The sequence below is a fragment of the Cebus imitator genome, unplaced genomic scaffold (genome assembly GCF_001604975.1).
Source record: "Cebus imitator isolate Cc_AM_T3 unplaced genomic scaffold, Cebus_imitator-1.0 Scaffold24, whole genome shotgun sequence".
Taxonomy (NCBI): domain Eukaryota; kingdom Metazoa; phylum Chordata; class Mammalia; order Primates; family Cebidae; genus Cebus; species Cebus imitator.
The window spans coordinates 1,477,841-1,490,919 of NW_016107339.1; the positions used below are offsets into that span (position 1 = coordinate 1,477,841).

A 13,079-nucleotide genomic window follows, 5' to 3' on the forward strand; every position below is an offset into this window, starting at 1 on the left:
CCTTTTTGATGAAGCTGTAATGCTGAGATGGGAAGCCTTTACATAAGCCGTAAATCTATGTGTGTCTGCATAGTGAGCCTCCTCCTGATTTGAGAGGATAGCTAATTCTGTAAGTAAAAGAGGTGTCTGTGTTTATTAGAAGTTTAAGATAATAATTACCTCTGAAATATATAATGACTAAAAGCAATCAGTTAGGAATTACTTATTTAATTAAGGATTGCCCACACATCTAGCCATACGCTAAGGCCCCTGAGTGACACAGAGCTAGACAGCAAGGGCCTGCCTCATGGAGACAGCAGCCCTAACCCGTCATAGTGTATGAGAAGTGTTGTGTGTGTGATAAGTGCTCCATGTGTGTTTATTTTGTATTTTAAAAAATTATATTTAAAAATGACCCATGAGAATGATGCCAGCAAATAAAATCTGACTCAGAAAATTCAGCATATTTTTCCTATCTACTAATTCTGTGTACAATTCATGAATAAAAAGACCTTCACACAATAAGGAAATTTGTTTCCTTTTTCTTAAAGTAAAAACATAACAGACATTTGAAAGGCTTTTTCCTGTTTCTGAGGGTGAAAGTGGTATGGTAAACCCTCAGCTCTGAGCAAGCCGCATTGTCCGCTGCCCAGTGGCTGCTGTGGTGGATGTGACACAGAATTCCTTTGAGGATTTGTGAGAGCTCAAGCATTGTCTTTCCCAAAGCCCTCTCTGCATTGAACCTGACAAAGCAGTGGGTAGTGATGCTGAATGAGCACCTGCCCCACGCACAAGCAGTTTAGGCCATGAAGATGCAGTGGTGAACAAAGAAATTGACTGCCTGCCCTCAAAGGGCTTGCATGCTAGTTGGGAGCAGGCAGGGGGAAGGGGAAACAGACGGGAGGCAGGCAGATAAACAAATAGAACAACTACAGATATGAGTAAGTGGTGTGAGTGGGGAACCACACTTTAAATATCACTGTCATGATTGGTTTCTGTAAATGTGTCTGTCAATATCGAAGTGATTTGAGCCAATGATACATAGTTTGATGTCCATATTTAAAGCAATATTAATAAAAATGAAATGTTTAAATTTAAAACTAAAGTGTTGTTTGTTCCCAAGAACCTGGGTTGAGAGCAGAAGGCACAGGCCTGCAGTGCCTAGGTCCACCCACTCTCCCCATATGCCTAGCCCAGACCAGGACTCAAGTGTACCTGAAATAGCCCAGCGGACTCTTATTATGATTAGAATTGACCTGTTATTACTCATGGTGACTCAAAGCATTAGCCTTAACATCAATAGCTTTTAGGTAAAATCTTGACTCCTTCACTTAATAGCTGTGTGACCTTAGACAAATAGAGAGGGATTATAGCTAAGCCTCAGTCTCCTCATCCATAACATGGTGTGCTGTGTAGATTAAATGGAAGTAATGTGTAATAAATATGCCTAATATGGCTTAGCACTTAGTAAGTGTTCAAAGAAAGTCAGCTCGTGGCATTTTACAGTGTTGAAGGTTTTTCTTTAATGGATATTTAAATGGTATACCTCTGGTGATTAAAAAAAAGGGAGAGAGAGAGGCATTGAGATCAGCAGTGACACCAACAGGGGAAGGCCACAGGTGACCAAGGTCCCTGCTGGGCAGACTCACCAGAGGACAGTAGCATCCTCAAAGGTTCTATAGATTTTGAGCCAGCAGGCATAAATAGATGAGAGATTCAGGTTTCCACCTTGCAAATATTTCTTTCCCTTTTGTATGGCTGGCATATTTGATACTTACTTTAAACCAGATTGATTTTTTTTTCCTAAATCTTTACCCTCTTTGAATGCAGAAGCTCTTCTCTCTGTTTGCTCATAGTTGCATATCCGCATCAGCACTACTATGAACTTTGAGCTGAAAAGAGGCCTTGCCCTTCGGAAGAATTTGACTTATTTGCATTTTCAGTACTTTTGATAAATGGGTGTTACAAATGTCCATAACAGTATTTACTTTGGATAGTAGCCATTTTTCCCAGGATAAAATAAAAATTAGCCAATTCTGTTATAACACTGCTAATAACTATTGTAACAGGTGGTTCAAGCATAATCAGATATATCAAATATAATATCCATGAGAAATTAAAACCCCAGTTAATTACAAATGCTCCTTTCATTCCATTTAACAGAATGCGGTGGTGTCATTCAAGGAGCTGTGTGGCCTCTCCTCTGTGGCCAATCTCATGCAGTGCATGTTAGCTGTGTCTCCCCGCTTTCTGGGGCCCGATAATACACCACTGGTGGTCCTGAATCTCAGTGAGCAGTACCCCACAATGGAGCTGCAGGGAATCGTGCCGGAGGTTCTGAAGAAGATCGTAACAACTTATGACATGGTGAGTTGTTCTTTGTTCTTTGACATAGTCTGGGTGGGAGAGATATCCTAAGACAACACAGCAGATATACGTTGTAGCTTTTGCTGAAGTGGGCTTTCCTATTTCATGCTTCATTCACCTATGCTGGAGAAATAGTTCCCCTGACCTTGCTGTATTTGAAAGAGCTTAGTGTTTTGTTGTTTTAGAAAGCAGAATTCAGAGACGCTCATCTCAGTTGGATTAAACATTAGTTAGCTTCTCAGCTATATCCGAATTGATTTTTAAAGGATGCACTGTTTTCCACACAGGGGTAGGAAAGAGTTTTTAAAAATCTTCTCCTGCAGCTAGTCATTGATTTATTCGTTTTCATTTTATTTTCATTTTTTTCAACTGGTAAAGCCAAGCAATTCAACTTACAAAATGTAATGCTATGAGGGGCAGGTGCTTATATCACATGACTCTGCACCAGGCGGTGGTTTCCCTTCTTACAGCAGCTGCTCTGTGACACCTGTATTTGTAATCAGCTTAACGCTAATGGAGTATCCTCAGGACACCTAGAATATTACATTTTTGTAGTTAAGATTTACTTTTCATTTTCTTAATCACATCCTGCTCTTACTGTAATTTTTTGTCTATCATAACTCTTAAGAGAGAATTTAGTGAGTGCAGGACACCCATTTTAAGTGTGTGGTGTAGTTGAAGCTGTTAGTGACTCTTCAAGCTATCAGGGTTAAGGGTGGTATTGAACACTCCCCTCCCAGATGGGCCAGGCTGTCTTCTAATACTGTTTAGAGTACTTGAGGGTGAGTACCTCATCTGCTACTTCTTCCACTCCAAAAGCACAAGCTAAGACCACTAAACTCTAGGTTTCTTTTGATGTATCTTGCCGTGCTCAAGGACAAAACTGGATCGGCATCATTAATCTAAACAGAAATATTTTTGACTGTTTTATAAATTGTCTGAAAGCTGTAATTTAGAAGGTTTTATGTAATTCAAGGGAAAGAAAAAACACATTAGGCCAGCACTCCTCAAATTGTGACTACTTCATAGGTTTCATAGGATGTTAATAAACATCACATGGGGGAAAGGTTCCTTGATGAAGTAATTTTGGGAAATACTAGTTTGAACAAAAGTAATCAGATATCTTTACTTTAGGATTTCTCAGAACCTTTATTTGCTGTCACCATGAGTTCCAAGATGGTGATATAGTATTTCCAGGTTCACAAATTGACTTGAGCATTCGAATACTATTTATAAAAACAAAGATTCTGAAGAATATATTTTGGAAAATGCTTGTTTAGTCTTTGGTTAAGTCTGGAAGTAAAAGTCAGAAGAATGCAATGTTTTTAATAGCTTATGAGTTCATTACCTTAAAAAAAGTGATATTTGCACATTTTCATAGGTTCCTATGAAGTAGTCACACATTGTAGTGGGTGCTGTTTCCTTCTTAAGAGATACCAGGAACTGAATACAGGATACCGCAAGCAAACTACATAGAGTGGCATCCTCCTGCAGAAAAGAGGGAGGCCAGGGTCAGGTGTCTGATGAGCACTGGGTGCTGAGTACCACTATGCTAAATGCCAAAGGGAGCCAAAAAGACTCATATGAACAGCCCCATCCTCGGGAACCACTGAGTCCACCAGGAGAGAAAGCGAGGCTGGGGAACAATATCAACACAGGAAGCTTATGCTGAGATTCCATTGGTAGGGAAATGGAAAAGGGGGTAAAAACGGAAAAGTTTGAAGATCTTTTACATGCTATGACCCAGCCTGCCTAGATAGTTCTTGACTTCTTAAGTTTTATGAGACAAAGCCAAAAGAAGTAGCTGATATAAATGCTTTTTAAGCATAAGCCACAAATAAAATCTCAGACCTATTTTGTTGACCAAAATTTAATATGAATTACCCCCTAAGACATTTCTTTGATTTCTGTGGCAGTCATATAGTGACATTTCTCCATGGCCAGCTTCTTAACAGGGACCCCCATGTAGGTGATAACAGCATAACAGGGCAGGCCAAGTTCAGGGGCTGATTGCTGCTGTATCCAGAGTGTGATCATAGCTGGATTCTCATGGTCTATGTTAAAAATTCTTATGGCCACCAGCAACCTTTACGGCACTCACAACAATATTTGGCTCAGAAATGGCTCGTTGCTCCTTGGCTCCCAGCCCCTTCCTCTTGGACTGGTAGATGCTAGCACTTACTGTGTAGCTCTTATTTGCATCTAACTGTATTGTTATATTGTTGTAGAATTGATAAGACAGAATATGTTATCTTGCTTAAAATTTTTTAATTGTAAAATTACCCTTTTATAGTGTATAATTGAAATAGCTGTGCAGCCTTATACCCCTTAATTTATCGAAATGTTCTGTTCATTCATCTGATAAAATAACTAATAAAATATTTAAAATTAAATTCAAATTATGGCTGTAGCAATATTATAACTCTTGTAATATTTTACAGTTCTTTTTAGTGACTTAATGGTTTCTTAGCCATGTGGCAATTTATTAAAGCTAGCCAGAATAGATTAAATATTGATGGGAAGTATACTAAAGGTTTCAAACACTCCATAACTCTAAATATAGCTCTCTCTTTTTGTAATGTTATGTTGAGCTTGACCCAAAATTAACCTTAGAAATAAGATCTTATTTCATTCTGTTGACTTCCCATGTGTAATGTATGGAGGTGAATGAGAAGTAATGGCAAATTGAGCTCCTCCAGAGCTCCTGTGTCATGGCCAGTCTGTATGACTGAAGCGTGTTCTCCTGTGAGGACAGTGCCATGGTACCTCCTAAAATGTACAGATGTGTATTTATGCTATCAAGATTGTGATTACTTTTCAATTTCTAGACTCTATTAATAGTATTTCAGAAGTGTGCCAGTTTCTTTGTAAAAACAGAGTGCAGATTGTTGTCCTAATGGCTCCCATGATCACCACCAACAAACAGGCCTTGAAAACTGCCAGAAGTGTGCTTTTACAGGACTTGTGGTGGTGTTTTTGTGGCTCCTGTGGTGGGGTGTGAGCCTGGGACCTAGCTCAAGAAGGTAGGTATCAGAGCCATTCAGAAGTGGACAAAAAGAAGTCCATGTACCTCCTTAGACTAGGCAGATTAAGGGAGTTTTAATAGAAACTGGACTGAGATGGAAAGTGGGAATGACCCTTGTCAACACTGCTGGAGTCAGAGACATCAGTGTGAGGTAGAAGGCACCTGCTGAACTTGTGCTTGGAGCCCTGGGGTACACAGATGACCCTTCTTCCTCCCAGTGGTGAGCAAGGGCCCTAGGGTCCTCTCCCCCTAGAATCTGGAGCATGAAAGCTTCACGTAGCAACCCTAGGTAGGGAAATTGTAGCAGGGCTAGAAGGGGGCCTCATGCAAATGGAGGCTTACTGGGGCTTTAAATGAGGCATCTTTGTCCCCATGAGCTCAGTGTCCTTAAGTGCTTCATCCCATGATTTAGGGACTCAACCTGTGAGGGCTCATCTTCCTCCAGTCAGCTTGTCCTCTCTGCCTCTCTTAATGAGGCAGACTCAACTTGTGAGACTCATCTTCCTCCAGTCAGCTTGACCTCTCTGCCTTGAGTCGCTTTTTTCATACCTATTTACTTTTTTTCAACAGATGAGAGCTAGGCTCCGTTATTAAGCCATGTGGTTGGGCTTTTGCCCACAACCCCATATTTATCGTATGGTATTGGACAGTGTACATTATTATACATCATGACCATAAAGTCAGAGGGTTGAACTTTTCATACTCAAATAATTGATTTACTTTAAAGATGTCATGTTTGGTTGTTTTAAGTGGCATATAGTAGAAATTTAATTAGTTTATTTCAATAAAACAGATATAAAATAAGTTACTGCATTTTTGGTGATGAATTCAACACCTATTTGTAAGCTCTTACCATGTGCAAGGCACTGCTCACTCATCAACAGCAAGTATTTATTGAGTGCCTATTGTGTACCAGTGGCTGACTATTCTAGGTAACATGAGGTAATATAAAGAATTTTCGCCCTTGAGGAGCTTATAATTTAGTTGAAGAGATGCAGTATGTGTATAGATAACTAGTAAAATGATAGACAATAGATAGTAGATAGACATTTTAAAATACATAAATGAATTATTTGGATCTTCAAAGGAGAGAATGGTTAGTTTCAGGTTCAGTGATTGGGAAGACTTCAGTGAAACATCAGCCTTGAACTAGACCTATAAGAATGAGTTGGAATTCAACTGCTAAAGAGGAGGCTATTGCAAGATGAGTTCACAGGGTGAAATATGCTAACAGGTGAAACATGCTCAAGCACATATTCTGGGAAAGCCAGGTTTGGACTGTAACAGATAATAGGGAGTCCTTGTACATTTCTGAGCAAAGGGTTATGCTCAGAATTAGGCATTATGGTCTCAGGGAGGCTTGGAGTGAAACAGAATTCAGAGACCACCTGTTGAGCACCTTCATTTTGCATATGAGAAAATGGAAACCCTGTGGCACATCAAATTAATAGCAGAACTAGGATTGGCACTCAAGTGATATCTCTGTCCAATTTATTTCTGCAAACCAGATCAGAAAAATTAACTGTGTAGAGTGTGTAGATGAATGATCAATATAGCAATAAAGCCCAAGTAACTTCAATAATAATAATCTACAGTTATTCATGTGGGGCTCTTGAAGTCACAAGCACCTTATTTTTGGTTCTTGTGCCCCATAAAGGTAGAAAATTCTTCATATTGCATTACTAAACATATATGAAAAGGCAGATTTCATGAGCTTAAAATAAAGCTGTAATAAATAGATCAAACTCCACTCAAAGAAATTTGATTATAAATGTTTGAACACATTGTTTATAATTTCAGAAAAGAAAAATTTAAATATTTTACTTAAAGTATATATACATGAACTTGAATACACCCACTATTTACAATCAAATCAAGATTGAGCTTGTTCGCTCGTGTAATCAAGGGCTGGGAAGAGAAAATGAGTATGTAACCTGAGTTTAAGAGATTCTGGTGACTATCTGGATACCCTTCATAATACACAGTCTTCTTAAGAATGGCTATGAACTGGGATTTTGGTACATCTCCCCTCCCCCATCAATATAGGTGATCTAATTCATCATCTTTTTAAACTGAAGTGACTTTTACTATCCTTTTAATGTTGAGAGTGACAATTCTGCTCTCTAGCTATCTTTATTAGATGGAGATTTACCACCTGTTTTAAACTTGAATGTTTAAAATTGTTATGAGATCTGTACTAACATATAGAGACCAAGGAGTCAACATTCTTTCTCTGTAGAGAGAAAACATTGGAAATTTAAATATTTTGTGACGTATTACATAAAACGAAAGTTCTTTCCTAAAGTTTTTGTTAATTTCGCTGCAGTTTTCCTGTAATGGAATTTGCTTTAGTCATTGTAATTAATTGAACTCACAGAGAGGAAAAAAGAGAGAAGAGGAAAAAAAGAAAATGAAGCCCATCTCTCTCTTACAGGCAGTATGTTAGTTCATATACACAGCAATGGACTCTTGGGCAGCCCCCACCTATTCAGAGATTATACATGAATTCATTCTTATCATTACAGTTCCTTTGTCTTTACTGTCCATTTGAAATTAACTTGTTTCAGTTTTTTTTTTTTTTTTTACCCCTTTCTGCTTCTCCTGATTTTAAAATTTATTTTGTACCCTGGTATGGTGATAGCGACTCCTTCACAAAAGTCTTGATTTTAATTTTCTTCAGGTTTAATTAAGAAAGCACACTCTGAGGAATCCATTTGCCTAGTAGAGAATAGTATTTTTTAAAGGGAGGAGGAAGCTATTTTGTCTGGGAGGACATTATTTGCTCTCTGTGAGTGTTTTTATATAACTTGCTGAGTAGTCTGTTCTAACACATGACTTTAAATATTTCTTAAATATAACAAGGTTCTTTAAATAAAATATGTGAAATGAAGGTTTTTTTCCTTACACAGAAATGTTGGCAGTTGACATGCAGCATCAGGAAAATTCTGTGTTATGTTGTTGGTATGGTTTCGCATACTTTTTCTTGTTACTGCTTAATTCAGTGAAGAGACAAATCACACTTTATAATTAATGGAGTCTGCTGGTTTGGACCAAGCCAGAGATGATTTGTAATAAGGTTACTATTGATCCCTATCTCCTTTGTGGCTTCTTTTATCACTCTCCTGCCTCAGAACTTGACATTTAAAAGCTGCTTTTAATTAGAGGTGTCAACTTTACCAACTTTTATAAATGTAGAAAAAAGGCCAGATGGAATATTGTGCTTTGGGATAAGAAGAAGCTAAAAAAAAAATGAAAGAAGGGAGGGAGGGAGATTTGGGAAAGGTAGATGCATCCTACAGAGCGATGATTTGAAACCCAAAGGCTGTTGTTTAATCTGATGACTGGAAAGGTCCGGCCAATGTTTCCAAAACCAGCTTCTTTGGAATCATCAAAACCATTGATCAGCCATTTTGTAATGGTTCAAGTTACCAAGATAGTGAAAGTGAAAATAAATGTTTAAATGATACAGTGTGATGGTAGCATCACATGCATCATCAGATGAAAAGTACCAGGTTCCCACAGGGTAATTAGGAGCCAGGAGATTGGGAAATCTTTGGGAGATTGTGCTTCAAGCATGTAAATGGTGGTAATTGTAAGACGTTATTTCCAATCCAGTTTTCTGGCTTAACATGTCTCGACAAAAACCACAAAGGAACACATATTTTAAAGTATTCTTAACGCGTGTGTGCATGCACACACACACACACACACACACACACACACACCCCAAATACTAAGCAAGGAACAGTTGAGGAAAGAGTAGCATTTTAGGGGATGGCAGTCCCCTTGAAAGACACTTCATCACAGAACAGCTTTTATCAGTTAAGTTTGATACCTAGCTCTAAGCTCTCTGGGAGGATAACTTTAATAGAGTTGAACATTTTGTCAGATGGGGTCCTCAGACAAGAATTGATCAGTGGTATTAAGCAAGCCACTGTGTCATCTGACATACTAACAATCTGATTTAAAATTGCCAAGTAAGCTGGGAAACAAGAGCGGGGTACCATCCAGCCCTATTGGTAAATGAGAAATGGGAGCCTGCTGTCAGCGTCAGTTCTTGGATAGATTTCATTTGAGCCAGCACCACCTGGAGAACTGTTAGGGGGCAGTGGTTTAGGGCCATGTATTTGGTAGGGTCTCCATGGTTTTACTTCTCTTTTTAGAGCATTTTTATTGCTTTTTAAAGGGGCAAAGGCAGATTGCTTATTTTTCAGACTCTTAATTTCCCCAGATCTGGTGGAAAATATGAATATATCTGAAACCCAAAGTTCAAGAAAAGTTAGGGAACTTCTTTCTAAACCTATGCTTTATGAAAAAGAATACCACTACATTTTTTTTTATAAAACTAAGATCTTTGAAGTACAATAATCTTTTTTTCTTCCTATGCAAAATTAGAGGAGGTACTTCCTATGTTCCCATCAAATTCCACATTGAATGATGGACTTTGCTCTTGGTAATTCCTTCAAGGCTTGTTTTTGATACTTTTTCTTTGATAGTTCCTCTGTGTTTCTGCAGTGGCTAAAGGCGCCTCCTAAGTTCTTTGCTAAGTTCTTCTGTCAAGGATCCTTACGGGAAATTTTTTTTAAAAAAAGGGATTTTATGCTTCTTTAAAATTCTGTTCATGTTCTGGAGATAATATACACAGTTCTTTTTGTCACCCATGTGCCCTGGCAGTTTCCAAAGCTATGAGGAAGCACCTAGCTTCCTTACCCCCATTTATTCACTAAACTTTTTGTCTTTACTAGACTTTGAATAAATTGATTGAGCAGAGGAGGCAGTGCTGGCTGACTTTCCATTTCTGTAGCCCTCATTCTAGTTCAGCGTTTCATCACCTTATGCTGTGTGGCAGAGTTTGAGTTCAAACTTCATACTCAGCCCAGGTGAAAAAGTAAACGTAACTTTCTTACCTCTCTCATGAGGGAGGTAGGTGTCCCTGGATTTTAATTCTGTTGGTAAACTTTGTCTATTGCATTCATTACATTATTCATTTTGGACTGTAAATGCTCAGCTCTTTAGATAAAATGCTCAATCTCTCTTCAGTCTCTCTTTCTCCCTTCCCCCTCTTACTTCACAAAGTGGCCACTAGTTGCCTCGAGAGGGCGTGGTTGCCAAGCTTTTTTGTGTATGGGGCAAAGAATGTCTAAACATCTAAAGCCACCATCCTCTCCTCCACTTTCTATTCACCTTGAGGTGGGTGCATAGTGGGGGATTTCCCAGCTCCAACATGAGTCACTCAATACTTCAAGAGGCAGGCTTCAGCTCCCTTTCCACCTGCCTCAGAGCAGCAATTCCCTTGGCTCAGCCTTTGCAGTTGGAAGGAAGTCTCCTCTGGCTTAGGGGCTACCACTCTGTGATCTACGGGTTGTTTCTCCATGATATGGTTTGGCTGTGTCCCCACCCAAATCTTAACTTGAATTATATCTCCCACAATTCCTATGTGTTGTGGGAGGGACCTAGGGGAAGGTGGTTGAATCATGGGGGCCGGTCTTTCCTGTGCTATTCTTGTGATAGAGAGTAAGTCTCACAAGATCTGTTGGGTTTATCAGGGGTTTCCACTTTGCTGCTTTCTCATTCTCTCTTGCTGCTACCATGTAAGAAATGCCTCTCAGTGTCTGCCATGATTGTGAGACCTCCCTAGCCATGTGGAACTGTAAGTCAAATTAATCCTCCTTTTCTTCCCAGTCTCAGATACGTCTTTATCAGCAGTGTGAAAACAGACTAATACACTTGATGAGTCAAAATAACTTAGAAAATAGTTTCCCCTTGATAAATCCTGATTTTCAATTCTGTCATTTTGGTGGGAACCCAAGTAAAAATCTAATTTAATCTTTAAAACTTGAGAAATGCCTCTGTGTTCATAAGATAGTTGCTCTTCATTCAAGCTCTGAAACATATCCTTTGAATAGGGGGAAAGCCCCAGGGAAAACATGATTCATAAACTATGGCAGCATGTGTGAAAAGAAATAACTTCTTGACACTATCCCCATCACACTTCTGAGACTGGTGAAGCCACCCAGCCTGCAGCCTTTCCCTTTTTGCTGCAGTTCATCCTCTGGTTTGCCTTCAAGACGTTATTCCTGAAATATCACCCAGAGAAAGGCCTGAGTATTTCTGGGAGGGTCCAAGAGGTAGAGTTAGAAGTATGTGACAACTTTAAGAACTAAGCCAGCTAGAAGGATTATATTATGATCAACAAGAAAAATGGAGTCAATTGCTCTGTTACCTTGACTGTATTTGCTAGGTGAAAAACATTTTTTCTTAGAGCATCCTGGAAAAGTGGCATACCTTTGGTGTGTTTAGATTGATGAAGAATTTCAGTTAAGCCTAATAATTGCCAAGAGAGAAAAAAAGGAAGGGGGGGGAGTGTGGGAGGAATAACTTTTAAGAACATACACCTCATATTTTCTTCTAGCAATTGAGTCTTTCCAGCATCAAGATTTTTTATTTACTGTTGAAACATGCCTCAAACACTACTGGCAATAGTATAAAGTCCTTTTTAAAAAAAGTTTTTACAGCATCTAGAATCTGTGTGATATCTTAAATTGTGTAATTAGTTTTTGTAGTATTCACAGAACAGTATTGTCTCTTCATTCAGTTTTGTGGATTGTGATTGTCCTCTTTGTGGAAATTCAAACAGAAAAGCAATGATCAAAGAAACAAAAAACCTAATTGGCTTTCCGTGTGTGGTAATTTGTATGTCTTTAATGCAACTTGTGAGTTCCAAATCCTTTCAGCTTGACAAAAATGAAGACTAGCTGACCTAGAACATGTGGTTCACAGCTCATTAATGCATTCAGCCTGCTTCTCTCTTTGAGTTGAGAGCCCCCTGCTCCCTATTACTTGGGACCCAGAGGAGAGCCATGTTGCTCCTTGATCCTTCAACCTGTGCCCTGGGTACAGAGGTGGCTGTGCCAGCTTCTGCTGGCTACTTTAAAAGAAAAACAGAATGTGTTCATCTTCATCAATGTAAGCTTACAGAGACTAGTGATAGAAACCTCAGAGCTTCCTGAGTGTGAGCTCCATTTGAAAACCCCAAGTTCTCTGAGCCACACCCTATTGGAGGACTTGGGACATGCACCTTTACTGTTGAATTTAATTAGTTGTCCTAATGGGGGCAACTTCTGACCAGGTAGGATGATGTGAAGCCTATCGTGGTTCTTCATTGCACCTGAGAATGAAGGTGGAATATATTCAGATTAGAGTTTAGGAAGTGTCTAAGTTGCAGTGATAATATAACTTTATTGTTTAGAATCTTGATGTTCTTTATATCATTCCTTGACTCTATAAATGCAAGATCCATTCATCAGGGATTAACTCAATCTATTGCCACCCATTCTTGTGTAGTTTAAAGAAGTATATACTTTTTTATTTAGATATTTGTCAGTGTCACATGTCCAGTGGAGTTGAGTTGGGAAGATTGAAATTACATCAGGTGGCCGAGTACGGTGGCTCATGCCTGTAATCCCAGCACTTTGGGAGGCTGAGTCAAGTGGATCTTGAGGTCAGGCGTTCGAGACCAGCCTGGCCAACATGGTGAAACCCCGTCTCTACTAAAAATACAAAAATTAGTCAGGTGCAGTGGCAGGCACCTGTAATCCCAACTACTCAGGAGACTGAGGCAGGAGAATCACTTGAACCTAGGAGGCAGAGATTGCAGTGAGCCAAGATTGTGCCACTGCATTCCAGACTGGGTGACAGAGCAAGACGC

The 13,079-nt window shown here is 39.2% G+C and overlaps 1 protein-coding gene and 1 long non-coding RNA gene across 2 annotated transcripts in view; one reads left to right on the top strand and one right to left on the bottom strand.

The window, feature by feature from the left end:
- PLCL2 (phospholipase C like 2) overlaps positions 1–13,079 on the top strand; it is a 195,322-nt gene that overhangs the window by 115,429 nt on the left and 66,814 nt on the right. Inside the window, exon 3 of the mRNA XM_017522520.2 lies at positions 2,143–2,346. Coding sequence (XP_017378009.1) covers positions 2,143–2,346 — 204 coding nt within the window. The remainder of the gene's footprint in view (positions 1–2,142; positions 2,347–13,079) is intronic.
- Positions 5,917–10,853, bottom strand: LOC119470181. Its single transcript, XR_005199052.1, has 2 exons — positions 8,017–10,853; positions 5,917–7,963 (listed from the first exon to the last, which is right to left on the bottom strand). It is a non-coding gene; the product is annotated as an uncharacterized LOC119470181 (long non-coding RNA).